General features: G+C 39.0%; 1 protein-coding gene across 6 annotated transcripts in view; it reads left to right on the top strand.

Moving 5' to 3' along the window:
* The window catches only part of PATJ (PATJ crumbs cell polarity complex component), a 327,386-nt gene that overhangs the window by 251,427 nt on the left and 48,552 nt on the right, over positions 1 to 27,407 (top strand). For all 6 annotated transcript variants that reach the window (XM_045835301.1, XM_045835303.1, XM_045835300.1 and 3 more), the window contains 3 exons: positions 927 to 1,001; positions 5,343 to 5,460; positions 8,911 to 9,044. In XM_045835301.1, the coding sequence (XP_045691257.1) occupies positions 927 to 1,001; positions 5,343 to 5,460; positions 8,911 to 9,044 (327 nt within the window). The remainder of the gene's footprint in view (positions 1 to 926; positions 1,002 to 5,342; positions 5,461 to 8,910; positions 9,045 to 27,407) is intronic.

Raw genomic sequence — 27,407 nt, 5'->3', positions numbered from 1 at the left:
CCTCTCCTACCCAAATCAGTCTCTCTCCATGTTCCCTGCACTGCCCAAACCAAGAGCAGGACTTCATGTCTTAATAAACTATCATATGATAATTTCCCCCATAAATTTGCCTGTAAAAAAGCATGGGATATGGTGGGAGGCAGACATAAGCAGTCTGATCAATTTATCATTGTCATCATTTATTTCCATTAATTTTCCTTTAGTTATGCATTGGTTTCCCATATGGGTTTTTTTTTGGGGGGGGGGGTGTTGTATATATTTGTTTTTAGAGAGAGGGGAAGGGAGGGAGAGAGAGAGGGACAGAAACACCAATGTGAGAGAGAACCCACAATTCAGGCATGTTCCCTGACCAGGAACCAACCAGTGACCTTTTAATTTGAGGGACAACACCCAGCCAACTGAGCCACACAACCAGGGTCATTTCCCATATGTTCTGGTAGTTTGCTTCTCTCCTAAGTCTAGACTCTGCGCTTCTCTATGGGGCTCAGGATTAAGGTATCTTTTTATAGTATCTTTTTATCTCCCAGTGACTTTAATGAATTTATTTTTCTCTCTAATGAATATCTTAAGGGAGGATTCTAATACCAGGATTTGAACCCTGAAAGGATTTAATATTGAGTGTAAATACAAATATAGAGATTATTAGTGTGATAGGAGAAGAAAAGAATTGATCTAACAAACCACCAAGGACATCTAATAGACTTAACACCTTACAGATCTGAAAGGGTTTAAAAAGCATTTGGAACCGCCAAGCTTGCACTCATTTCTGAGAGTTAGCCAGGTGGATGAATAGAACTTTTATGCCCAGTGTGTTGGTCATTTTTGTAGGAGACCGAAGCCCTTTTAAATCATGCTTGACTACTGAAATTATAAAGTGGACTTGAGTCCTACAATGCTGCTAACTGGCTGTGTCTTTCCCATTTCAGGAAGATATCTCCCATGTGGTTAGTCAAGGTGTGGTGGCAGACCAGCAGAAGGCCCTGGAGTGCTCAGCTGACAACGTACGTAACTTACACTAGGTTCCGCTCTGCTGGGACAGTGTGCATTATAGACAGGTTCCAGAAGAAAAGGAGGTGATTGCAATAAAATCAGATCCTTTATTACTTGGCAGGAGGCTATGGTATGTCTTGTAACCTGAAGTCAACCTACAACTGTGTCATCGCCCATTCTGTGAAAGATGTGTAGAAATTTCCTCTGTTAGTCTCCTGGTACCAACATACTAAACAGGCATTTAAAAGTGAGGCATAGCCCTGGCCAGTGTGGGTTAGTTGGCTGGAGCATCATCCCATAGACTGAAGGGTCGTGGGTTCAATTCCTGGTCAGGACACATGCCTAGACTGTGGGTTCAGTCTCCGGTTGGGGCACGTGTGAGAGGCAACCAATCAATGTTTTTCTCTCATGTTAATATTTCTTTCCTTCTCTCTCTCCCCCTTACACCCCTCTCTCTAAAATCAATGAACATGTCCTCAGGTGAGGATAAAAAATTAAAATGAATAAATAAAGTGGAGCGTGCATGAAAACATATTGGCACTTAAATCTGAGAGCACAATATTTTATATAATGTCATAAATAAAAATATTAAATGGGAGAGCTTGTAGTTTTATAAACTTTAGTGTTCCTTACATTTTGAGTTTCACTTCTCTTAAAAAATGATAAACTTCTGTCAAATTTTTATACTTCTGTTTCTGTTGAGTATTTTAAGTCCTGATTCTCATTTCTATTTGCTAGTTTATACTTTCATGCTGCTAAAATTTACATTACTACTATATTGATTATTTTTATGTTTAGGGAACTTTGGATTACTAGTGCTTACAGAAAATATATGATATTTCAAACCTTGCCAAAGAAAATGCCTTTACAAAGTCTTCCACAATCATATGCTAAAAACCTAAATAAAGACAAATAGATGTAGAAAGAAACTTAAAAATAACCAAATTCAGTTCAACTAAAAACCTGTAGGCAATTATTTTTTAAAGTTTAAAATAACATTTTTTTACTTTACATATTTGCAAATACTATTTATGTGATAACACTTTCTAGACTGCCACCTGCCTCAAGGTATAGATCAAATATCTCTAAAATTTTATACTCCAGCATTTTAGAGCTGGGGCAAATCATAAACATCATCTGGACTTTCTTTTTCCTGCTGAAAAATGAGCACTTTTAATGCATTATCCTTTGGGAAAATGATCATAAGCTTTTTCTGTGGCTGCAGAAGAGAACCGACCCAGAGATCAGTGGGCGGCATCTGCAGTGAGGCTGTGTCAGCTCGTTACAAAGAACTTGCCAAACATTCAGACTGTGCCAAGATAGAACGAGCTTCCTTGTGGAGATGGAATTTTCCACCCCTGAAGGTTTTCAATCAGAAGCTGGCTGACCGTTTATTAACATGTTACCAAAGGACATAAAAACATTCATAGCTATTATTAAGTGAATTCCCAAGTTGTTCCTGGCACAGTGTTAGGTTTATTTATATAGTTTTCTCTTTAATCCTCACAATAACCCTGCGAAGTAAAGAGGTATTGCCACCAGTTTACAGATGAGGAAGTGTTAGGGTAGGGAGTTAAGGGACTTGCCTGTGGCCACCAGCAAACTTAGCAATTCATATCTTCTTCTTTTCCGGATTGTGAAGACCTACCTGATCAAGTGCAGACCCTTTCCTGGAAAAATACTGATAAGCATGATTTTGATACAATCACAGAGATTTTATGGTTTCCAGAATTTCCTCTGTGTATCTCCTAGAAACCCATGTATTCTGGGTTAAGAGTCCATGGTTCGATTTCAAGAAATAGATCTCTCAACTTAATTAAAAAAAAATAATAATAAAAAAAAAATATATATATATATATATACACTCTGCTTGGGCTCCACACTCCTATGTGCCAAATTATTTGGTCCAGGATGGGGGTTCCAGTATCCATAAATTGTAGAATCTCTCTAACAGTTCCTATTATGAAGACAGGGTTGAAAACCACTGGTGTATTTAGGTTGGATGACTTATAAAGTCCATTCCAACTCATATTTGAATATAGTGACATTCAACAGCAAATCCAATCTTTTTACCTTTCATACTTAGCACTTTGGTTTTGTGTCAGTGGGTGAGTCATGAGAGCATATGGTTCATCTACTGCCTCTAAATATACTTTCTTGGATGTTTTCCTTGATTTCTGTGGACTACTTCCTGTTTGTTTTTTTTTTAATTGAGTTCAAGTCTACCCGTATGTATTGGAAACCTGTTAGGCACAATGAAATGCAATGATAATAGAACTGGGATAGACAGGTGAGAAACAAACATTCCCTGCTATTTATAGAAGCCATACTGTATTGATTGCTGTCTCTTGTGCTTTCCTGTTTTAAAATTCACATGATTGTTTTTCTGGTAGCAAGCTGCCAGAGCTCTTTGTTATCAGCTTTGTTATCAGTGTTCCTCCATTGAGATGATACAAAACTGAAGTCGGACAGAAGTACTGTATCAGTTAAGATTAGGCTCCTTCACTGCAAGAAGTTCCTCTTTTAGCTAACAGTCGGGATGTGATCAGTTGGAGGCTGCCATGGTGTCACAGACCCAAGCCCCTCTTACATGATGGCTATGCCATTCTTACCAGATTACTCTGTCCTCCTCCGCACGTGGGATTTTTTTGTTTTAAGTTGGCCACTCCAGGTAATACCATTCCCTCCATTATCCAGCTAGAGAAAAGGGGAAGGTGAGATCTTTCTTGAGAAAACAATCTGAAAATTATGTAGTTCATGTCTACTTACACCCTACTGGCCAGGACTTTCTTCGTGGACACATCTAGAGTTGGGGAAGGTGGTTTTTAGCATTATCAAACATCTAGGTGGTTCCGTCTTTCAGTGTTCTGGTAGCAACCCCTTATTTGTCTTTCTTCCACTTTCCTCTTTTTAAAAGTACTGAAAATATGTGTTTGAATAAGTCTCTTTATAAGTAGACAGGTATTATTAAATGATGGCAACAGAAAAACTACAGGAAACAAAGTGAACATCTATTCAATTATTGCCGAGCAGCTGTTTGATAAACACTTTAAACTGGTAGATTCTTCAACTACCAACATTCAGTCCTGCCTCCTTCTTTAATTAGCTGTGTGATTTTGGATATGTCACTTGACATTTGAATCTTTGTTTCTTTACCTAGAAAAGAGAGTAATATCATTTAGCTCTTGAGGTTTTTTCTTATGATTAAGTGAATTGATGGATATAAAATGATTTTGAAAACTGGAAAGCACAATAGAGATATACAATGAATGGTGTCGTTTTAGTCGTTACATGCTGCACAATGCCATGTATTGAGGCACCGCCTTCCACTGACAGAATCTTCAGGTGTTGTTATTCTGGAGCAGTTACCTTGATCCTATTTCTAGACTCCAGGGACAGCATGGTGCTTCAGTGCCTCCACCAGAATCTTCCATCTGGGGATGGGTTCCCTGGCTAACTACAGATCCAGAAGGCAGGTCAGGTCACTACCTATATTTCTTAACTGCCTGTTAAGCAAGCATGGAGTCCTTTTGGTTTTTCTTAGTTTTCTAACACTAATATTCATTGGTGGTGTCATCAACAATAATCCAGAATTACGAGTTAATTTTCTAAAGTTCACCTAGCAAAGGTCTCTGTACCTTCACTGAATTACACATTCATTTCCTGCTCTGAGTTTCCATGTCTTCAATTTTGCACTTCTACATGCATTTATTTGCACATTCATTCATTCATTTGTCACACATTTATGGAAGCCCTATTATGTTCCAAGCACTGGGGACCAAAGGTGAATATGATGCAGTTCTTTTAGGTGCCTTAAATATAATTGGTGTACCTGGCATTTAGTGGGCCTTCAGTAGATGTTTGTTGTCCCTTCCTTTCTCTCCTGTTGCTCAATTAACCTACCTAATGCATCACTGACTATTTTGAATGTGTCCACAAGAGACGGGTGGTGGTGTATGCTCAGAACATCTGCAGCACAGATTATTTTTCAGTGGGCACAGCATAGATTTATGGACTTCACATTGATTTAATCAGAATGAGGAGAAAATGCAAAAATTTTGGTTTTACTTCCCAGCCCCAGCTTCATATACAAACCACAATGATAGAGCATCTTCCCCTTTTACCCTCCCACCTTCCTTGATCCATTCTTCACCAACACATTTTAGATGTAAAGTTCAATGGGGAAGCATGGGGAATGGGACAGGTGTCATCCTAACCCCCTCTTACCCCCTCTCCTACCCTAAATTCACAAAAGATACTATTGGAGTACATTATTGTTTTGGTAACAATACACCCATTTTTTAAAAGCCTTCTCCTCTTTGACATTTATCAAATTGTCCTTCTTTTTGTAGGCTGTCAGCCAGATGAAACAACAAAAATATTCGACGAAAGTCTCCTTCAGTTCACAAGAGATACCTTTAGCACCAACTCCATCATACCATTCAACAGATGCAGACCCCACAGGCTATGGTATGGTTCTTTCTTTGGGCAGAATTGAATTGACTCATCATACTTTAAAAAAGGAAGGGATCGGGAAGTCCCACAAAGAGCACTGGACTAAGAGTCAAGAAGCTTGGCTTTGTACCCCTCCTCCACTCCCTTAGCTTTGAGAATTAGCCAGGTCATTTTTACTTTCTACACTATTTTCCTTATCGCTATCATTGGCATTGCCTGTTGCCTATTGAATATAAAAATACTGAAACAAAAAAGGCCCTTAGTAAATGCTGTTTGAATCTGAAGCTTACAAATTACTCTCTAATCTCTCCAAAAGAATGTTTATTTCATGAGTAATATCTCTTAAAAATCATATTGAGCCAAATTGTTAGCCTTCCATGTGTTGATGTAAGCTATTTGAAGACTGTTAATTCTCAGTACTTAAAGAAATTGGTATTCACTCTGTCTCTTTGAATTCCTGGCTTGAATTATGATGACTGGTGGTTAAAAATAGAACTTCAAAATGAATAATGAAAAAAAGAAAGAGACAAAATGAATAATGAGTATTTGCATTTTGCTTTTATGCTATAAAAGTCAGTAAAAGGGGAAAAAAGAGGACTATTTACATCAGGCTCACCAATGGCAGAGCATAAATCTGCATAAATTTAGCAGGCCTGACACCTTATAGTATTTGTCTTTTACATATTTTTCATAAATATTAACTCATAAAAAATTTAACAGGCAGGCAGTATTCTAAAGAATGGGATTTTTACTGAAATACCTGGTGAATATGGTCAGCTAATGACCCCTGGGTCAACTCTGGCTCGCCCTTGGTTTTATATGGACTGCAAGCTAAAACTGGTTTTCACATTTTTTAACAGTTGAACAAAATCTAAAGATTATTTCATGAAAATTATGTAAAATTCTAATTTCAGTGTCCATAAATGAAGTTTTATTGAGACCTGGCTATCATGGCTCAGTGAATTGAGTCCCAGGCTGTGAACCAAAGGATTGCTGGTTCGATTCCCTGTCAGGGCACATGCGCAGGCTGTGGGCCAGATTCCCAGTCAGGGGTGTATGAGAGACCACCACATGTTAATGCTTCTTCTCTCCCTCTCTTCCTCCACCCATCTCTAAAAATAAATTTTAAAAACTTTTTAAAAAAGTTTTATTGAAATACTCACTTGTTTACATATTATCTCTAGCTGCTTTCACACTGCAAGGACAAAGTTGAGTGGCTCCAACAGAGACCATAGGTCCTATAAAGTCCAAAATATTCACTGCCTAGCCTTTCACTGGAAGTTTGCAGACTGATTGAATTTTGATCATATATATATCACATACTTATTCCTTGATAATGGAAATTAATCATCCTATAATTTTCTTTTTTTTTGTATTTTTTATTGTTGCTCAATTTCAGTTGTCCCCATTTTTCCCCCATTACTCTCTCCTGCCCTACCCACCCCCACCTCCCACATTCAATCCTCCCCACCATTGTCATTGTCCTTGGGTCCTTTATACGTGTTCCTTGATGACCCTTCCCTTTCTACAATTTAATCTCTGGAAATTTATTCAATCAGTCATCTACTTATCAAGCATTTACTGGGGACTTGGTAGGTTTGAGGCTCTGGGCTGGGTTCTGTGAGAGAAATAAATACCAAGACTGAGTCAGGACTGGCTGGGGTGCAGCAAAAGTAGAGGGGGAAGGAAGTGCCATCTCTGGCATCTCTTACTATGTTTTTGCTCTCTTCTCGCTCAAGAGACTAAACTAGTCATTTAAAAAAGAAGTATAAACTTTTTAAATTATCCATAAAATGGATGTCCATTGTTTTTATTTTTAGTAAACGGAAAATGAAGTATGAAATACGTGTCCTGCAAAAGCATCTAGAGACAAATCAGGTTTATAATAGTCTACTTCCAATACAGCATATTTTTATTGTAAATGGGGTTGTGTCCCTCAATTTCCCACTGTTCACCAAGAGACCATTACATTAATAAATTCCATGTGGTCAGGAACAGTAACTATATGAATGCTACAATATGCCAGACCTGGGCAAGGTACCTCACACACATTTAATTCCTCTAACAGCCTATTAGATGCCAGTTACAGCATGTTTCTGATGAGGAGTGAGCCTTCGCTTCACCCACCTATTAGTGTCCTTCTTGGGAACTCAAATCCAAACCTGTGCCCTTTTGTCACAAAGACCTTGATTATTGCTTCGTTGGAGCAGAACCCCCAGAGTCTCACCAAGAGCCCATTTCCTTTCGTTTTATACGGGGATTGGCATACTTTGTCTGCAAAGAGCCAGATAGGTAGTAAATATTGAAGGCTTGCGGGGCCATATGGTCTCCATTGCAGCTACTCGACCTGACCTGCCGTAGCTGTGCGATAGCAGCCCGTGAACGGATGTGAGGGAATGGGCGGGGCCATTTCCAATGCAGTGTTATTTTCGGACGTTGAAATTTGAATTTTGTATAATTTTCACATGTATTGAAATACTGTTTTTCTTTTTGTTTCTCCAATACTCGGAAAATGTAACAACCATAGGATTTTTTTGCTTTTTTGCTTTATTTTTATTACTGACACTATTACAGTTGTCCCCATTCTCCCCCTCTTTGCCCAACTCCACCCAGCCCCCTTCCACCCCCCAAAAAACCATTCTTGGCCCACAGACCGTATCTAGTTAGTGGGCTGGCCCTTGCTTCTCAATAGGTTTAGTGAGCTTTGTGGATCTCAACTTGGCCTCAGTGCATTAGCGGCGGCTGACCAGCAGGTGGGGCCCTCTATTATCAACCCTTTACTAACTAAATGGTATCGCCATGTAAGAATCAATACTCATAATGATTAATCTTTGTTGTAAAAAAAAAAAGGGGGGACATCGCTGGAGACTATTATTTGTATAAGTTTCTCTTGAAAATAGTATATTGACAGTTTTGATTTTTTCAACGGGTTAGGTTTAGTCATCTGATGAATGCCTATATGTAGAATTTATGCTAGATAAGTGGGTATTATTAAAAAATTTTTCTTAGCCTCTAAATTTTTCTAAAACAATGGTTTTAAAAAGGTAAATCTTTATAAAACAGCAATAATACTTTTAACAGTTTTGCATTTATGAAGGCAGCAATTCTTGAGTTATGTTTATAATACCGTTTGTTTTTTACTATGTATACAATTAGGATAAGTTTTAGGGCTTTTTTTCTAATTGCATTATATTCTATGGTATATTTTAAGGTTGAAAATATTTCTAACTAAAATAGGTGATTTGAAGGTGGGGTTAGTTATTGTTTTAATCTCAAAGTTGTCATAGGAACATCATGTTCCATTCCCGAGTAAATGTGCAGTAGTGACCCAGCTTTTTCCTTCGTGGTGCTTGGCAGAAAAAGAGTGAAATGATAGTAAACACATGAACACAGTGCGCTCTTCAAGTGTGCGAGCTGAGCTTCATCTCCTACTCACCAGTCATTCCGTGTTCCATCCTTCTCCAGGTGGTTTCCAGGCTCCTCTGTCAGTGGACCCTGCCACATGTCCCATTGTCCCCGGCCAGGAAATGATTATAGAAATCTCCAAGGGACGTTCAGGGCTTGGTCTCAGCATTGTGGGAGGAAAAGACACACCCTTGGTAAGTTTCTAGATATGAAATATATCCACTGTCACAAAGTTTGTTTTGAGCCTCCTTATGGCCAGAGTTGGTTTTTTCATGGTACAGAAAAAAGTATAATCGTAGATGGATATATATCCATATTCTGAGCAGCTTTCAAATGTTTCTCAGTGTTTAATATTCACAAGGATTTTCTTCATCTAAAATGCTAAATATTTTTTATAAATGCTTATCAGACCAACAACATCATAGCAGCATTTAGAAATATAACAGTTTTTAGGATGGTGCCTGGATATACATGTAAATATAAGTATGCACTATTGTTATCATCATCATCATCATTATTGTTTAATGGAATGCTAGATAAAAGTATACATCAATTCTGCCCTGGGTGGTGTGACTCAGTGGATTGAGTGTTGGCCTGTGAACCGAAGAGTCACCAGTTTGATTCCCAGTCAGGGCACATGCCTGGGTTGTGGGCCGAGTCCCCAGTTGGGGGCATATGAGGGGCAACCACACACTGATATTTCTCTCCCTCTCCTCCTCCCTTCCCTTCTCTCTAACAATAAATAAATAAAATCTTTTTTAAAAAGTATATATCAATTCTAACCCAGAAAGTTAGGCTTTGCTTTATTCTGACCATGGTCCCATCTGCTCATAATGTTTTTTTTAATTGGTATAGAATATTAGTCCTTGCTTGGATGATAGGTCCTTGATTATTTAATACCTTTTGATTGTCACTAATCAATATTGCCATTAAAATGTAAAACTTCATGGGTTTTAATTTACTCAAAATGTGATTAATCAATGCATACATATTTGAATAGTAATGTATGCATAATATACAAAGTTAAATTGACACCAAAGGATATAAAGTGAAAAATGTATACCCCTTTGCCCTAGATTTGCCCTCTGTCCCCACCCCCAACTCTAACCAGGGCCTTTCCCTAGAGAAAATCACTGTAATTAATGAATATGTTTTTAAATGAATATTTTGGTATTTCTTTTGTCTATTTTATTTAGTAAGGAATAAATTATTTATTCCAGATTTACAGATAAAACAAGTATATTATGATCAATAAAATGATTTGATCTATTTTTGGCAGGAATATAATATTTCTGTGTTAGTACTATTGACGGGTAGGGAGATCCTATTCTATTTTTCTGTAACAAACACTAGCCCCTTAATCACTAGGCAACTCAAACACAGCGTTTGCTACAGAAACATGGGTCTCGATGCCTTGTACATGTTTTCTGGACGTGGTCCTTCTCTCTCTGACTCTCTGGCCTGACCTGGAGAATCCTGATGTTCTGCTCAACACTACTAGTGAAGCACCTGAGTATAAATGCTCAGAGGCTGGTGTTTATTTAGTAAAAGATTTCATCTCCTTCAGAATGATGAAAGATTGATTAAAACTTTTCTCCAGAGTTTGGGATAACTTATTTCCTGAGTTGTTCTCCCTTTCCCTCTGCAGGCAGGAGCTGCTATGTGTGGCTTCCTGCATACACTAATGTTTTTTCACCTGAATTTAACCAGCTCCACAGCCAGTTTTAGCTCCCAGCCCTTTCATGGGTCTTTGCCTTCTTAAGGCTGCAGAACTTTTCATGTCTGACTTGCAATGCTCTCTGTTCAGTTTTTGATGTTGAAGAAAGGGGTAAACTCTTCCTTCAGTTTCCCTTTAAGTGATTTAATCTTTTTTAATTGTATTTTTAATAATGCCTCCTAATCATATGTGATCTGGTCTTTGAGCAGTTCATAGAAACACCTTGGCCAGCCCTCTAGCCAGCTTCTAATCTGGGCAGGAAGTAACACGCCATCAACATAGCACCGGAGCAGATCATGGTGCCCCAAACCTGCATTTGCAACCCAGCCTCTCAGGCTCTGCACCCCTCCCTCCACAGTGCTCCCTTCCTGCCCTCTTCCCTCCTCCCCTGCTCCCTTCAATGTTCTTTACCTTCTGGAGGATGTCTTGCCCAGCTTCTCCAGCTTCCATGATCTTTTCTCTGCTGATTCTGAGCAGATGGTTGACTGACTGCTTGTTCCTCTGTTAGCTCTCAGTAATATTCTTCTCTCTATTATTTACCAGCTGGGACAGGTTCCTTATTCTCTGAGTGCAGTTCCTGATCTATCAGTGGGGATGGAAATACCGTATAGAGTTGCTAGGAGGATCAAAAAGATGACCAGTGCATAGTGCCAAGCCGGATGCTTAGTACATTATAAGCAATTGCACATGATATGTACCTTCTCCAAGCCTCAGTTTCCACATGTACTAAGTAAGCTTAACAGTCCTCACACACTGGGTTGTGGTGAGGATCGGACTTTACAAACAGAAGAAAATTATATATATACTTATTACTGAGGTCATTGGGGTTGTATTGAGAAACTACTGGTTGACCCTGAATATTGGGTGTGTCTCCCTTCCAAGGCCTGTCCTCTCATTTTCCTCAAGAGATGTTCCTGAATGATAAATAATTAAGTTTGTATAAGTAAAACCACATTTGAAATAAATCAAAGAAAATTCTGTAGTGACTCATAATCAAAAAGGAACCCTGTGATTATTTATTTATTGCAAATATAAGTCTCTTTATACTGCTTAAAATAAGGCAGAACTAGATTTCCCCTAGGAAATCAGAAGACTTTAGTCAGCATGTCTGGCCTAGCTGAACAAATTTGTTAGCTGTTATGTGTGTGTGTGTGTGTGTGTGTGTATTACTTTTGTTCTGCTCCTGGGCCTTTCATGTTGCCTACATTTGTGCTGCTGGCTGCTGGCCTGCCGAGGGCTCCCACTGCCCAACGCCACCTCCTGCACCCGAGGTGTCAGGCTGTTTGCTAAACTCTATGCTCTGCTTCTCTTGCCATCATGAGGCAGCCAACAGTTGTTTTCTTTAAGAGCATCTTGAGGTTCATAATATATAGTCCCGCCTTTTGAGGTTGTAAATCCCATTGTCCTTGGAAGGATAAGCACCACTTAAAAATGAGAAATGGGACACAGCTTTTATTTCCTAACCTCAGGTACCTCATCAAAAGCTGTAAATTAGACTCACAATAATATATAGGCATGTCATTTTGGTGAGGCTGAACAGCACAGGGATGGAAGGTGCTTTAACAAATAAAACCATTGTTTGTCATGATGAAGATCTTTCTTTTTCCCCCTCCAAATTTTGACCTGGGACAAGCAGTCTAATTGACCCTCCAGTGCACTCTATCCCATCGGGTCCTGGGAGGCATCCGGAGAGCAGAAAATTAACAAATCGAGATGAGAGCCTATGAAAGGAAATCGTGGACAATGTTGAGATCCACTCTCAAAAGTACCTTTGCACTTGCCCTTGCACATTTGATTATGTGATGCATCCTTACTTCAGCTCCAGTGCTGAGAAAGAGCACGTTTTTGCATGCTGGTGACCCTTCTTACACATCTGCTCCAACCCTCCCAATTAGGATTTCTGTGCCCTCTTTGTTGTATGTCCAACAGATATTTTTGCTGTCTTGAGAGGAATTAAGCCTCTGGGACTTGGTCTTGACACCACATCAGTCCTATCTGCTATAAATAGTGTCTCTGGAGCCAAGACAGATGGTTTCTGAGATCACAGAGGGAGATCTCATTTAGGATCCCAATGTACTTGCAGAAGGTCATCTAACTAGGCTTTTTAAAATACCAAGATAATGATGAGGGTGAGCCTCCTGGGACAGTTTATGAGTACACCTGGACCCAATCCTCGCCGACAAGCTCTGCCTCTGTTGTTTCAATCTTATGATGTGCTCCCAGGTCTGCTTTTGGTGGGTTTGGCTCTTCTGTGATAGGTTGCACATGTTTGCTCAAAGGCTACCCTTTGCTTAGTGCTAAGAATACAAAATTGAGTGAAAAACCCTGTCTTCAAAGAGCTCACACATTCATTCAAGTTGATTCTATTGCCTTTAATGTTTATGATCTAATATAGGGGGTCAACCAATGAAAAATCATAATAGGGACTATTAAAATGGGGACTTCCTCTGGAAAGTAGAGCTTAGTATGCACTTTATAGATTTAATTAATGTAGACTAGTTTTTATGTTTCTTGTAAGCCAGTGTGTTAGTCCATTTGGACTGCTGTAACAAAATACCACAGATTGGGTGTTTATAAACAACAGAAATTTATTTCTCATAATTCTGGAGGCTGAAGTCCAAGATCAGGGTGCCAGCATGGTTAACTGAGGGCTTTCTGAGTTGCAGGCTTCTCGTATCCTCACATGGTGAAAGGGTCCTCTTTAAGGGCACAGATCCCACTCATGAGGGCTTCTCTCTCATGACCTAATCATCTCTCAAAGGCCCCACCTCCTAGTACCATTACATTGGACATTAGGATTTCAACTTACAAATTTGAGGGGGACACACAGCCAGGAAACCAGATAAAGCACATTGCATAGAAGAGGTAGTATATTAATTCACATTTTTTATTTTCTTCTACCCACATATCCATCCATCCTTTAACCCTGCCTTCCCCTCCCCTTTTTTGGTCCTGAAGTGGTCATTTGCATTAAATCTTGCAGCCCAGAGGTCTTGGCACATATTCTGCCAAATGAAAGGCCGAGCACTCTTACCTCTTACGATGATTGTACCATATTATGATGATTGTACCATATTCCTTAAACCCCTCCCTGAAGCCCTCAATGCCCTCAAATCAGATATGTTTGCTTGCTGATTAGAAGTACATCTTGATTGTTCTTAGTCTTGGGAATTCTAGAGAACAAAAAAAAAATTAAGAAATTAGTCTTTTATCTTAGAGTTTTAGCAAACCCAAACTGTTCATGGGACTGAACAAAGGAAGTGGAGCAAGAATGAGGAAAAGTTCTCCAGGATCCTCACTCTGTGCATTTTGCTTTCTCTGGGCACCACTGCCAAAGGTCCCAAACTGTAGACAGTGTGTTCTGTCAAACAGAACAGCAGACAGCACAGTAGAGTAATGATGCTGATTCTGTGGCATCAGCATCCCAGATCTTTCACTGTGGGCCTTGGACAAGAGACATAACTCTTCTAAATCTGCTTCTTCATTTGTAAAATAGTGATGATGACAAAAATCTACCTCTTGAGGTTGGTACAATATATGGATTAATTAAAATAAAGAATATTAAGGGCCCTAGTTGATATGGCTCAGTTGGTTGGAACATTATCCCAAACATAAAAGATAATGCATTTGATTCCAGGTCAGGTCACAAACCTAGGTTGCAGGTTTGATCCCAGTCAGGGGACATATAGAAGGCAACCAATCCATGTTCCTTTCTCTCCCTTCCTCTTTCTAAAATCAATCAACATTAAAAAAAAAAGAAAAAAAGAATATAGCCCTAGCTGGTGTGGCTCAGTGGATTCACTGCCAGCCTATGAACCAAAGGGTTGCCAGTTCGATTCCCAATCTAAGGCACATGCCTAGGTTGCAGACCAGGTCCCCAGTAGGGGGCACAAAAGAGGCAACCACACATTGATGTTTCTCTCCCTCTCTTTCTCCCTCCCTTCCCCTCTCTAAAAATAAATAAATGAAATTTTTTAAAATAAATAAATACAAAGAATATAAAGGGCTTTTCCCAGTACCTGTCTATACAGAGTTCATTAATTACTATTATTAAACAGTCATATTAAAATAAATCCTTAGCTCTTATTGGCGCATCATCCCATAACCTGAAAGTTGCAGGGTTGATTCCTGGTCAGGGCACAAACCTAGGTTGCAGGTTTGATCCCCAGTCCAGGCACTTACTATCCCCAGTCTGGAGGCATGCAGGAGGCAACCAGTTCATGCTTCTCTCTCCCTTCTTCTCTCCCTTCCTCTCTCTCTAAAACCAATGAAAAATTGTGCTGAGGATAATTAATAAATAAATAAATAGCTAGTCAATGCTTTAAAAAAAAAGTACATCCTTAGCTCCCTTCATCTGTGTCTTTGATATGTTACCTATATCCTAAGAAACATGACTTCATTTCTAGATAATCAGATATTTGTTTTTTTAGCATGAACATTTTATAAAGTGATTCAAGCACTATTCTTTTTTAAGATTTTATTTATTTATTTATTTATTTGTTTATTTTAGAGAGGGGAGGGGGGAGAGAGAGAGAGAGAGAGAGACATCAATGTGCGGTTGCTGGGGGCCGAGGCCTGCAACCCAGGCATGTGCCCTGACTGGGAATCGAACCTGTGATGCTTTGGTTCACAGCCCGTGCTCAATCCACTGAGCTATGCCAGCCAGGGCTCAAGCACTGTTCTTAATAGGTAACTAATATGTATCATTTCATTTTATTCCCACAACAACCCTATAGGAATGCATTGTTCCCATTTTACAGATGAGGAAACTGAGGCACAGATTAAGTTAGGTGGCTTCTCCAAGGACATAGTACTAGCATTTGGTCCAGATGGGGTTTGATCAGACAGTCTGACTCCAAAGCCACATAATTTGTGCCCCTTTTCTAATGCTACCACTGTGTGTCATCAGCCTTCCTCTGTAATTACGCACCTCACCCCCTGGACCCTGAGCTCCTTGAGAACAGACCTGCTTTATTTTATTCTGTATCTTCAGTGCCCCCACACAGTGCCTTACACACTCAAAAGTATGACTCTCTGTCCAGCCTCTCTGGATTCCAGCCATGCTGGCCTTCTTCAGTTCTTTAATGAGTCTTGCCCCGGCCTAATGCAAGGCTTTTGCACGTGTGGTTAGATCTCTGTGGGGTGCTACTCTGATCAGTTTTAACTATAGCTAGAGTATCCTATTCATTTCTGGACATGAGTATGTGGTTAAAAAGAAGGAGTTGAAACCACATCATTGGAAAGAGAATAAAACAGACTGGAAAAAGGAAGGCGAAAAAGACAGGGATGACTTCTGCACACATGGGAGGTTATCTTCTTACGAATGTAGGAAAAGATCACTTCAGGTACTCCCAAGGCGGTTTTACATGATTATAAGGAAGACCTTTCTGAACATCAGCTCACCAAAGCTGGAATGAACTGCGTGGGGATAAGAGTGCACCCTCTTGGGGAATACTTTGACAAAGGCAGGCAGCCACTTTGCAAGGATATTATTAATTATTAGGCTTTGTTTTTTAATTAGGGAGCAACCTTTACATTTATAACTTCTTCAAAATAATAATATAGGAAAATTTGTAATCTTTTTTTTTTATATTCCCATCTCATACATCTTTATTTTTTATTTTTAGAGAAAGGGGAAGGAAGAGAAAAAGAGAGCATGTGAGAAACATCGAAGTGCAAGAGAAACATTGATCAGTTGCTTCTCACATGCTCTGAGCTGGGACCTGGCCCACAACCCAGACATGTGCCCTGTCTGGGAATCAAACTGGAGACCTTTTGGTCTGGGGGACAATGCCCAACCCACTGAGCCACACCAGTCAGGGCTGTCAAAAATTCCTTTCAACTGCAAAATCTTGTGTTTTTTTAATTAAAGAATAGGGCCTAATCATTGTTTTTGTATTGTTTTCTGGATGCTTGGAAAGGTGAGTTTAAAAATAAAAGCCCTCACTGCCATGCTTTTATTGTTCTTATGGGTCTAGAGATAAACTTGTCTCTTTGCAAGAGGCAAACAATTAGACTAGGACATTTGTCTAATAGTCTTGGTACCATCCCTTTGTAAATGTGCTTTTATGATTCCCAGGATAGATTTTAAAATTTAGATGTTCTTAATATCAAAAGGGCCTGGGAATGTCAGATGCAGACTATTGTTATTTCTCTTCAAGTTTCAAACCTGTATATTTTTTGTCCCCTGAATCAAGTGCCAGTTTAATTCATTCTTATTAAACAGAACTTCTGTAGGGCAGATACCATGGTAGGAAGCATCAAGGTAGCTAGACTCTCCCATCTGGGTACTATGTGGCAGAGTTCATCCACCTAGAAATTGAAGTGAAGAGTATCTGTCCTCCAGCTATAACCATATGCCAGGTTTTCATTTAACCCTTCACTACATGGGATGCTATTATTCAGTTATTACTGCTTGTGACCACTTAAATGTAGAACTGCAGCAATTTAAACCACGAGATAGTTTTTAAAATAAGCAGAATAGAAAGCTATTTTACATTTGATTAAGTGTTTTATTTTGCTATTCCCCTTCAAATGAACTTTGCACAGTCTATTTCATAAGGAGTGCGGTTTGCTTTGGCTTGTAATTCCCCCAAAGCCAGGCTCCTTTTATCATTATTGCTTAAGTCATATATTTTTACACAAAACATCTTATTACCTTAGTTTTATTTTAGAATCAAAGTGGAGTTTGCGAAAAGTCTATGAATCACACTGAAAGAATGTTAACGAATAGTACCTCTGAATTTCCAGATTTGGACATTTCTGATCTTAAAGAATATGACTGTAAGCAAAAATATTATGCAAGCTGAGTAAAATTTAGATAAATAAGGACCAGATGGAACTATAGGGACTTATAACGTATAAGGCAAATATTATTCCATTTCCTTAAAATAAATCTGTATTTCAGTATGAAAAATTATATTCATATTGATGAGTCTCAACTTCTTGTTAAATCAGACTTGGCAAGGGAACTCCATTATAAGTAAATATAAAACAGGTTGGGTTTTTTTTCTTTTTCAGCTTGACAAAAGAAAGCTTTTCAGAGTCGTAAAATGTGGAACATTTTTTATATATTCACAGCAGTTCTTATATTAGCTATTTTATTGCTGTGATTTTCATTTCACATTTTAGTTATCTGTAAATAGTGTGTAAGAGTTTACAATCCCAGCGTTTGAGTTTTAGGATGGCTTACACAGTCCATTGCTTTAAAACAAAACACACATACACACACAGACTGGGGTTATTGCTTCCTGTGCAACTGCTGATTTAATCCTTATTTTTATGTCAAACAAGCCACTATATCTATTGCTGATGTAATACTTATTTATGTTGTCTATAGTTTATTATCTGAGAATATTTCAGTATTACAAAGTAATAGGTACTAAACATTGTGACCCATTTTCTTTCTCTTTGAAGGTTTGGTAGTTGCATAACTCATACTCCCAAGCATATAGAATAGATAAATATATTGAGATTAGGATATATAGGATATCTCTTTCTCTTTTTGTAGCAATTTTATGCGTTTTGAGATTCATGGGAATTCTGTGTGGCGAACCCTAGTCTCTTGGTTAGCAAAGTTGAATATAATGGATAAGTAGTTTTTTTGACTCTTGCTACACCCCCCTCAGGTTTTGTGAACAGGAACAATGAGGACCTATTTAACCTATGATGTTAGCAAACAAACCTACATCAATTTGGCAAATATTGTATTTCTTCTAAACCAATAATCTTTTATTCTATCTGTAGTTGTAAAGCAACATATTATGACTCACCCAAATTATAAAATTGTTCAAATAGAATGAGAAATAAATCATTTTAGGATAAAGGAAAAATAGTATGTATGTGTATTGACTATGTTCTCCCTCAGGTTCTACATGTTCTTATGAGGTACTGAAATTAAGGGACCTCTTACTCACTGGTCCTTGTGGATCAGTGAGGGGATGCCAGATACCTTTCACATTAAAGAAGGAATATGTTTTTGGTCTGAAGGTGGGGAAGATTAGCACCTTTGCAACTTGAAATGATCTTTTTATTTTACCTTTGTAATTGGTTAAAAAAATATAGATCCACAAAACACACTGAGTAAGCTTAACAGTATCAGCCATAGCATAAGAAAAATGCATTAAATTCTCCATCCTTGGGTTAATCCATCCATTGCCCCACTGTGGCAAGGACAGCAGAGAACTGCCATTTTCAGCTGGAGTCCTGCATCTCTGTTATAGCTACCATGTGTCTGCATTGCTACCCTCATCTCCTTTCATGTTAGGCTTCCGAGTTTTTTTGTAATGAAGTATCACCAGTGAAAAGCACTGGTAGGAAGTACTGCCACTCTCAGAATCCACGGCAATTGTGTTCCATAAAGTTGCAGCAGGCACTGCATTAGTGAATACTGACAAACTGCTTCTAGGGGAAATACAGATTTAGATTCCTCTGAGCCTCTGGCCATATTTTCAACAGCCAATTAATACATAATTCTTGTTTTATGTGTGTTCCTTTTATGTGTGTTCCTTTATATATATATTGGAGATATATATTTATCTCCTCACCTGAAGACATTTTTTCATTGCTTTTAGAGAGAGAGGAAGGAAAACAGAGAGAGAAAGAAACATTGATATGAGAGAGAAACATTGATTGGGTGCCTTCTCATACACTCCCCAACCAGGGATTGAACCCATGACCTTTTGGTCTATGAGATGATGCTCCAACCAACTGAGCCACACTGGCCACTGCTTAATATATATTGTTGATCACTGCCATTGAACTCATGGCCAGCACCACTGTAACTCATAACCAAACATCAGCTAACATATGAATTTTCTCCGTAAGGCACATTACAGCCTTCTTGTGCTTAGGAATATTAGACAGCACTTCAGCTCTGTCATTGGGGCCATTTTAAAAAGTGAAATCACAAACAAAAAAGCACAAAAACACAAAACTCCTGACACTAGAAAGCACAAGATGATGCTTACAGTGTGACAGCTGAAATAGGAAGCCAAGTGTCACGTTGTTCTACCTCAGCTGGAAACGAGTGAATCTGGCTACTCAGAATTTTCACCCCTCCGTAACATGGCTGCAAATGACAGCAGAAGCACCACGAGCATTAATTTGGGAGTGTAGGCAAATTCACCAATCCAGAAACCATGAACAACGAAGATTATACTTAACTAAAACAGAAAAATCAAAACATCTAGGAGCAGGACTCCTGTAGCCTGGCTCAGATCTTGTGGCATTCCAATGGTCCCTTGGACTTAGCCCTGCACAGTCATGACTTGAGAAAGAATAATCTAAAATATCCTTGTAGCATAATCTTTCTTAAAAAGAAGCAATCGTTATATTCTGGGATCACCATGATAACAGGAAAATTAGAAATTAAAATATGGACCACAGCTGGCATCCTTCATCCTTAAAATCATGAATTGTGACTACTGTGATGTATATGTATTCCTTTATGTACCAAATATGCCCCTTAAACCTTAGATATATTTGTATTGGAACCCCTCATTAGCAATTATTTAACATCTATTTGGCTAATACTTTGCTTGACAGCATATACATAATTTAATTTCATCCTCACACCCTACAAGGTAGGATTAATTAGTTCCATTTTACAGAGACAGAAACATTGATTCAGAGAAGTTAAATAGCTTAATAGAAGTACCAGAAAGCTATGATAAGTGGCAGAGCTAAAATCTAAACACAAGTTTACGTAGCCATAGCCAGGACTCTTCCTGTTTTACATTGATTACAGGCTGGAAAATTCATCTGACAGACTTGATACAGTCTGTAGTAGATTCACATTGACCACAAATTCTATGATGCTCTCTCTGGATTCATTTAAGTTGAGCTAGCCAATAGTGAAGGTGGAATTGTGTGACTTTCACACCTTGACCTCGAGCTTAGCTCTTGTTCTCTGGAAGTACTACCACCTTACAAACAAGTCTAGACAGGCCTCCTGGAGGATGACACACCATATAGAGAGAGCACATGGAGGGAGAGGGGTCCAGACATCCCACCTAAGGCCCCAGCCAACCTGACTGCACACTCATGTGAGAAAACAAGTGGCACAACATGGAGCAGAACTGCCCAGGTGAGCCCAGCCCAAATTGCCAACCTGCAAAATTAGGAACAAACAAATGGTTAGTTTTTTATTTAAGCCAATAAGCTTTTTTAAATGTTTTCAGTGTTTTTTTTCTAGTATTTTTTCCATTACCATTTAGTCCCCTTATAACCTATCTCTGCTCATAATCACCACATTGTTGTCTGTATTCACAAATCCTTTTTCCTTTCTGCTCAATCCCTCCACCCCCTAACCTTCACCCACCACCCCTCAACCAAGCAGTCATCCTGCTTTCTGTGAGTCTGTTTCTATTTTGCATGTTAGTTCAGTTTGTTCATTAGAGTCTACATATGAGTAAAATCATATGGTACATGTGTTTCTCTGACTGGCTTAATTCACTTAGCACAGTGTTCTCCAGGTCCATCCATCCTGTCACATGGGAAATAGATTTCCAATTTCTTGCTCTTTCTCTTCTCCTTCTGGTACCCCTATGATGTGATTGTTGGAATGCTTGAAGTAGTCCCAGAGACTGCCTACACTATCCTAGTTTCTTTGGATTCCTTTTTCTTCTTGTTGCTCTGATTGGTTGAGCTTTATTTTGTTTTTTTGTTTTGCTTCCAGTGGCATACAGGGATGAACTGAAGTGTCTGGCATCAAGGCAGGAGCAGGGAGACAGCTTTCTTCCAGGCAGAAAGGCAGACAGAGGCCATTGTCCTTTTCTGATTCCTACCCCAACAGAGCCACAGAGCCAGCAGGCAGGTGCCATATTTGAGACTCCATCAACCTGGCTAACACTGTTTGCCCTTCCCTGGAGATCTCTTAAGACTCTGTCCCATCCAATTTACAGACCCACCAAAGCTGTTAAACATAACTTTTCCATATGAATGGCTAGTCTTGGCTCATGCTGCACAACTTCCTAAATCCTATCAAACAATCAACAGCTGGCTTCAGTGAGCCCCAGGCCCCCACTAGCAGCAACCAAACTAGATTCACAGCTTGGCTTTGCCTGGGAATCTCCAAGACCAGCACAACTAGCAGCTATCTCAGATTGCTCTTTAGCTCATGCAGGGTGGTCCTAGGCAGAACACAAGTGCAGGAGGACCTTGGCCTGCACCACCGGGGAAATCCCAGAGCCTGTGTACCCAGTGGACAGCTACAGACCACATTGGAGCACCACCATCATGCCCTTGCACAGTTGATACTCCTTGGAGGGTGGAGGTTGGTGGTCAGTGGTCACAGCCAGTCCTTGCAGCTGACTGGCCTGGGTAAATCCTTCCCATTGGCCTGTCAACAGCAACCAAGGCTCAACTACAAAGAGAAGAGTGTAAGCAGCCCACACAAAGGGCATGCCTCCAGTACCCCAGCTTGGGTGATAGGGGAGGCTATGCCACTGGACCCTTCAGGACACCTACTATATTAGGCCACACTACCAGGACATAGAGTTATAGCAGTTCTACCTAATACATAGAAGCAATCACAGGGAGGCTGTCAAAATGAGGAGACAAACGGCCCAAATGACAGAACAGATCGAAACTCCAGAAAAACAGCTAAACAAATCAAAGATAAGCAATCTATTAGATTAGAGTTCAAAACACCGGTTATATGAATGTATAAGGGACTTAGTGAGGACCTCAACAGCATAAAAAAGATCCAGTCAGAAACAAAGGATTCACTAATTGAAGTAAAGAGCAATTTACAGGGAAATAGTAACAGAGTGGTGAAGCCAAGAATCAAGTCAGTGATTTGGTTTGCCATTTAGAAGAAAGTCTTATTCTTAGGCAGGGCCTGAGCATCCTTGTAACACAATGGCTTTCTCTATTTCAGTTTGCACAATATATGATTTCATAGTGGTTTAGAATTTTAGAGCTGGAATGGCTTTAGAAGTCATGCTATTCAACTGTGTTTTACTGATGATATTAAGCATTATGAGCAACATAGTTCATGAAGAACCATTTGCAAAACTGGCTACCTGAAGAGCTGTCAAAATTTAACTCCTTATATCCCCATTCCTGGGCTCCTTCTTCCACACTTTACTGCCTTTTTTTTAAAATCACATTGTATATGAAATATAATAGGGAACTTGGGGTTTTAAAGAATTTGGTCATGAGGATTTGGGACAGAAAAGAATCATGTTCTAAGACTCTCCTCCCTTTGTTTATACAAATACAGTTTGGAGCATAGCAACTTTGCTCAAAGTGAGAAACACTTTGACAGCTTTAACCCAACACTTTTTTTTTTAACTTTAATTGCAGTAGACATCACAAATCAGTAACTTAATACAGCTACATGACTTCTTCAGCATGGAGTTGAATATAGTTTTGATTTGCACAGCATTGGACTGACATTTTCCTACCCCACCGTATTATCACCCTTCATTGGTTTGGCCTTGGACTGAGAAAATCATCTGCTGTGTAGAACACGTGTTTGTATGATTTCAGAACACTGGTGGCCAGAGAGGGGAACTGCATTAAATGAGTTTAAAAATAGCACTGCTCCTCTAAGGCCACAGATGTGAGCCGTGGTTTCTTCCAGAGGGGAAAAAATACCCATTTTATTTACAGTATTTTAATACTTTTTGATCCTCAGAGGTCTTTCTTACTAGGAGAGCTTTTTCCCATAAAACAGGAAAATAAGATATAACACTCTTTTTGAATCATGGGTAAATAACTTTTCCACCTAAATGTGAAATTTGATGTGGAACTTTTCTGTAGTTAAAATGTCCCTTAGGATTATTTTTGTGGGGAGTGGGAACAGCGGCTTTTATGAGTATGGCAAAGATTGCGTTTAATTCCAGAGTAATCCAAAGTAAGTAAAGCTGGCCTACAAGCAGTAAAATTAGGCTGTGTGTACCCAGTCCTTTATAATGCTGTCTACCATATAATTCTTGATCAAAATTTTTTTTCTGAGATGCTTGTTAAAACAATTCACTGGATATCTAGAAGTGTGAGCCATAAAACCTCATTCTGTGGAAGCAGCTCACCCACACAGGGTGCTCATTGGTACCCTTCAGTCCACAGGAGACTCTTAGTAAATTTTTCTAACACATGGCTTCTTTAAGTGTTATGGGCCTATTGTGACAACAATAAAATTGCCTTTTGCTGAATGATTGGTGTGTTTATGAGTTACTTTATCTACTTGTTGGCAACTTGAACAGTAAAGAAAATGGTGATTGATAGGCTGAAGTGTCTGATGACTTTGACCCTGCCTAAGGATACATTACTACCATATTGTGAAATTCTTTTGTAGCAATTCAGAGTTTAAATCCCCCTGGAGGAGTTTGTGATTTTTGTGGGGTTCGGTGATAATTAAAACCCTCATAGTTGGCTCCTTTAAATTGCGCTACGAACTAAAGTAAATCCTCTGGAATTCCAGGTGGATTTAATATCCATGTGTGGTAGGTAGAATGGTTGTATATTACCATCAGAAGCTTGGTTGGGTTAGATTAAGATTATGACATACTAACCCTGCTCTTTCTGGGTCATTTTGATACCTTCTTCAATCTCCATCTAAATTTTTGATAATCATTTAGCAAACATTCATTGAGTATCTGCTCTTGGCTCAGCAGCGGGATACAAAGAGGAGTTGAAAGCACCCCTTGTTCAGAAAGGTTCCACTGAGGGTGGGAGGTGATACAGAACCTAGAGGCATGAACAGGCTATTTGATGCTGTGAGAATGAGTGGTGACCCACAGAAAGGGTTGATCAGCTTCACGGCGGGAGAGAGTCAAAGGAGGTTTCGTGGAATAGATGTTACTTGGCTGGCTCAAGCAAAGGAAAGCAGATCAACTAGAGCTTGACCCTCAAGCATTTGGTTGGTACACTATTTTGGGTATAGTACCATGTACATGTATTATCTATATTTAAAAATAAATAAGAACTTATTCTTTTGGGAATGGATACATTAAAACAGTGGTCCCTTAAACAATATGATGAATTTGCTAGCCAGCTTCTTCCTGGGTATCTATTTTTTTAATGGTATCACTAATTGTGGAATAAGGGAATTTTTCTCAAATGTCTATCAATATCAGACATAAACTGGTGAGGGCGAAGTGTGTAAGCAGATGACTTTTCCCACATCTCTAAAATCCTTACTGACCCTTCTAATTAGAGAAACCCCAATAAGTGAGTGATTCTCCAACTCACTGGTCTAATTCTTCTCTCTCTAGAGCTGACAAGTCAAACAAGTAATTTAGAGTGTCCAGAGCAAAATTGTTAATCTTGTTTTGGGCAGTAAGTAAACAGACCATGTTACTTAAATTTCTGTGGTCCCAGTGGAAGTCACACAACTATCAAGAAGAAATTAGTATTGGTTGCATTTGGTCATCTATGAAGGATTCTCAAGTCTATATGCCATAAATCAGGATAAATCTGTTTTCTTGGACTGAACAACTTTTTATTTCAAACATCAATTTACCACTTGTATCTAATGTTTTATAACCTCTCCTGTAGAAAAAAATCAGTGAATGAATAGGAGTGCGTAGACTGAAAAGATGAAGGAAGGAAGGAAGGAAGGAAGGAAGGAAGGAAGGAAGGAAGGAAGGAAGGAAGGAAGGAAGGAAGGAAGGAAGGAAACAAGAATAACAATGGAACTGAAAGAGAGATTCTGTGTGGGGGTGGGGAAAGGGCCTAACTATGTGCTTTGTGTGGAATCGCTAATCACGGACCAACACTTAAGCAAGTGAGATCCACGTCACCCCACCTCATTAAGGCCTCAGTTTTCATTTCCACAGTTGTCTTTTTGTTCACTCTGTAAAATGATCAACCCATGATGCCCTCAAGGTTTTTGCTATAGAATTGAGGAGACAGTATTTCAACAGAATTGATGCCATATGGAAAATCCTAAGTAAGCTTTTGTACAAGCACAAAATACAATATTCAAAACAGATGAGAGTCTTGCTTATGATGGTAGAAATGCAGGCCTTGGCATCATACAGTCCCAGGTTGAACTTAATCTCTCCTACTTGGAAGCTGTAAAGATGTGGTCAAGTCTGAACCCTTCTGAGCCTCTGTTTCTCCAACTAAAATGAGACTAATAATATCAAACTTGCTTGGTGGTTACGTGGATTAAATGGCACAAATGGGAAGTGCATAGCATCTTTGGCACATGGGTGTTAAATAAATGACTTGTTATTGGTTCCTGACTCTGTTCTGGCACTGTATAGAAGCCTTGTGTATAGATTATATTGTTAAAAACTATATAAAAATGAGGATGCTAAGTCCTGGAGAGGTTAATAGCCTTCCCAAGGCCCATGGCCAGACATAGCAAGACCGAGAAGTCTGACTTCAGGGGACTACCTCATAATCATGTGTTTCTACAGCCATAAGCCAGCAACACACCCCCATGCAAATGACTGATAGACTGCCTCTAGAATGGGTGAGTGTTAGAAGAAGTCATTGGTGTTGGTAGACAGAGTTACTGAAGTTTTCTAGGGTGAAGGGATGTTACTAAATATGCAGAGATCGGAAGGGAGGACAGTGGGTTAAAAGGCACTCAGAGCCATTCCAGCAAGCAGTTTCATGTGAATAGCTTCAGAGCACTAGAATTTAGGAAGAGATACTAGATTAGAATCATGTGTGTCATGAACTCCAAATTTTTTATTTAAAACAATGAAAGTCAGTTTTATATTAACAACCCATTATTTTACCTAATCACATTTTTTCAAAAGCAGGAAGTAAATTTTTTAAAATATATTTCAATTACCATTTATATTCAATGGACCTAGAGGGTGTTATACTAAGTGAAATAAGTCAGTAAGAGAAAGACAAGTACCATATGATTTCACTCATATGTGGAATCTAAAGAACAAAATAAACAAACAAAAACAGACTCACAGACACAGAGAACAGACTGATTGTTGCCAGAGGGCAGCCGGGGGCATAGGGGAACTGGGTGAAAAAGGTGAAGGGATTGAATACAGATTGGTAGTTACAGAAGAGTTGTGGGGATGTAAAGTATAGCATAGGAAGTATAGTCAATCATATTGTAATAACTATGTATATTGCCAGAAGTAAAATTTTAATGTAGCCTTGTCACATAGATGCTTACTATAACCCAATCTAGTATCTTTTTTACTATTCTGTCCTACCCTATGAACTATATATATATAACTTTTGAAGAATAAATCAAATTCATTTTTCTTTTTAATTCACCAGTCCACGTTTCCAATTTAACTGTTAGTCCCCACCTCTTACCTCTGTCACCCCCAGTTAATGAAATTGTCCAGAGCCATAAAAGGGCACGTGGTAAGAAACATGGCCTTTTTCTATTAGGTCAGAGTGTCTCGCGCTCTCTTGTATTTTCCCTGATAACTTGAAGAGAATTTAGAGCATATTCAAGCAAAGGGAAAGAAATAATGGAGAGTTTTTCATATATAAAGACTCGTGGACTAAAAACAGATCATTGGCAGTGAGTTTGGCATTTATTTGAGGCTATTAACAGTACATTTATTTTATGTATGAGTTTACTGAGCACCCAGACAATATATAGAATTCAGGCTACTTTTATGGAATAAAAACTTTATGGGGTCTTTTCCTTCCTTTTGAGTATGAATGAAGAGAAATTTCCCATTTGGCTTTTGTAACGTTCCAAGATCAAAGGAGTTTATACTGAAAATTAAGCTCTGTAAAAGCCATGTATAGTACAAGTTCAGTCTGATTCTCCCCGTCCAGTATGGACGGGGTTTCTGACCACCAAACTGAAAACAAACCAGCATAACATGGGGTATTACTGGGAGTTGCATTAATCTCTCCCTGCACTGCCTTCATAAAACTGTCCCTTGGTGTC

This window comes from Phyllostomus hastatus, unplaced genomic scaffold (genome assembly GCF_019186645.2).
Source record: "Phyllostomus hastatus isolate PE091 unplaced genomic scaffold, TTU_PhHast_1.1 phas_contig_209, whole genome shotgun sequence".
Taxonomy (NCBI): domain Eukaryota; kingdom Metazoa; phylum Chordata; class Mammalia; order Chiroptera; family Phyllostomidae; genus Phyllostomus; species Phyllostomus hastatus.
Note: the sequence above shows the minus strand (reverse complement) of the source record. Positions and strands in the feature narration are given on the sequence as shown.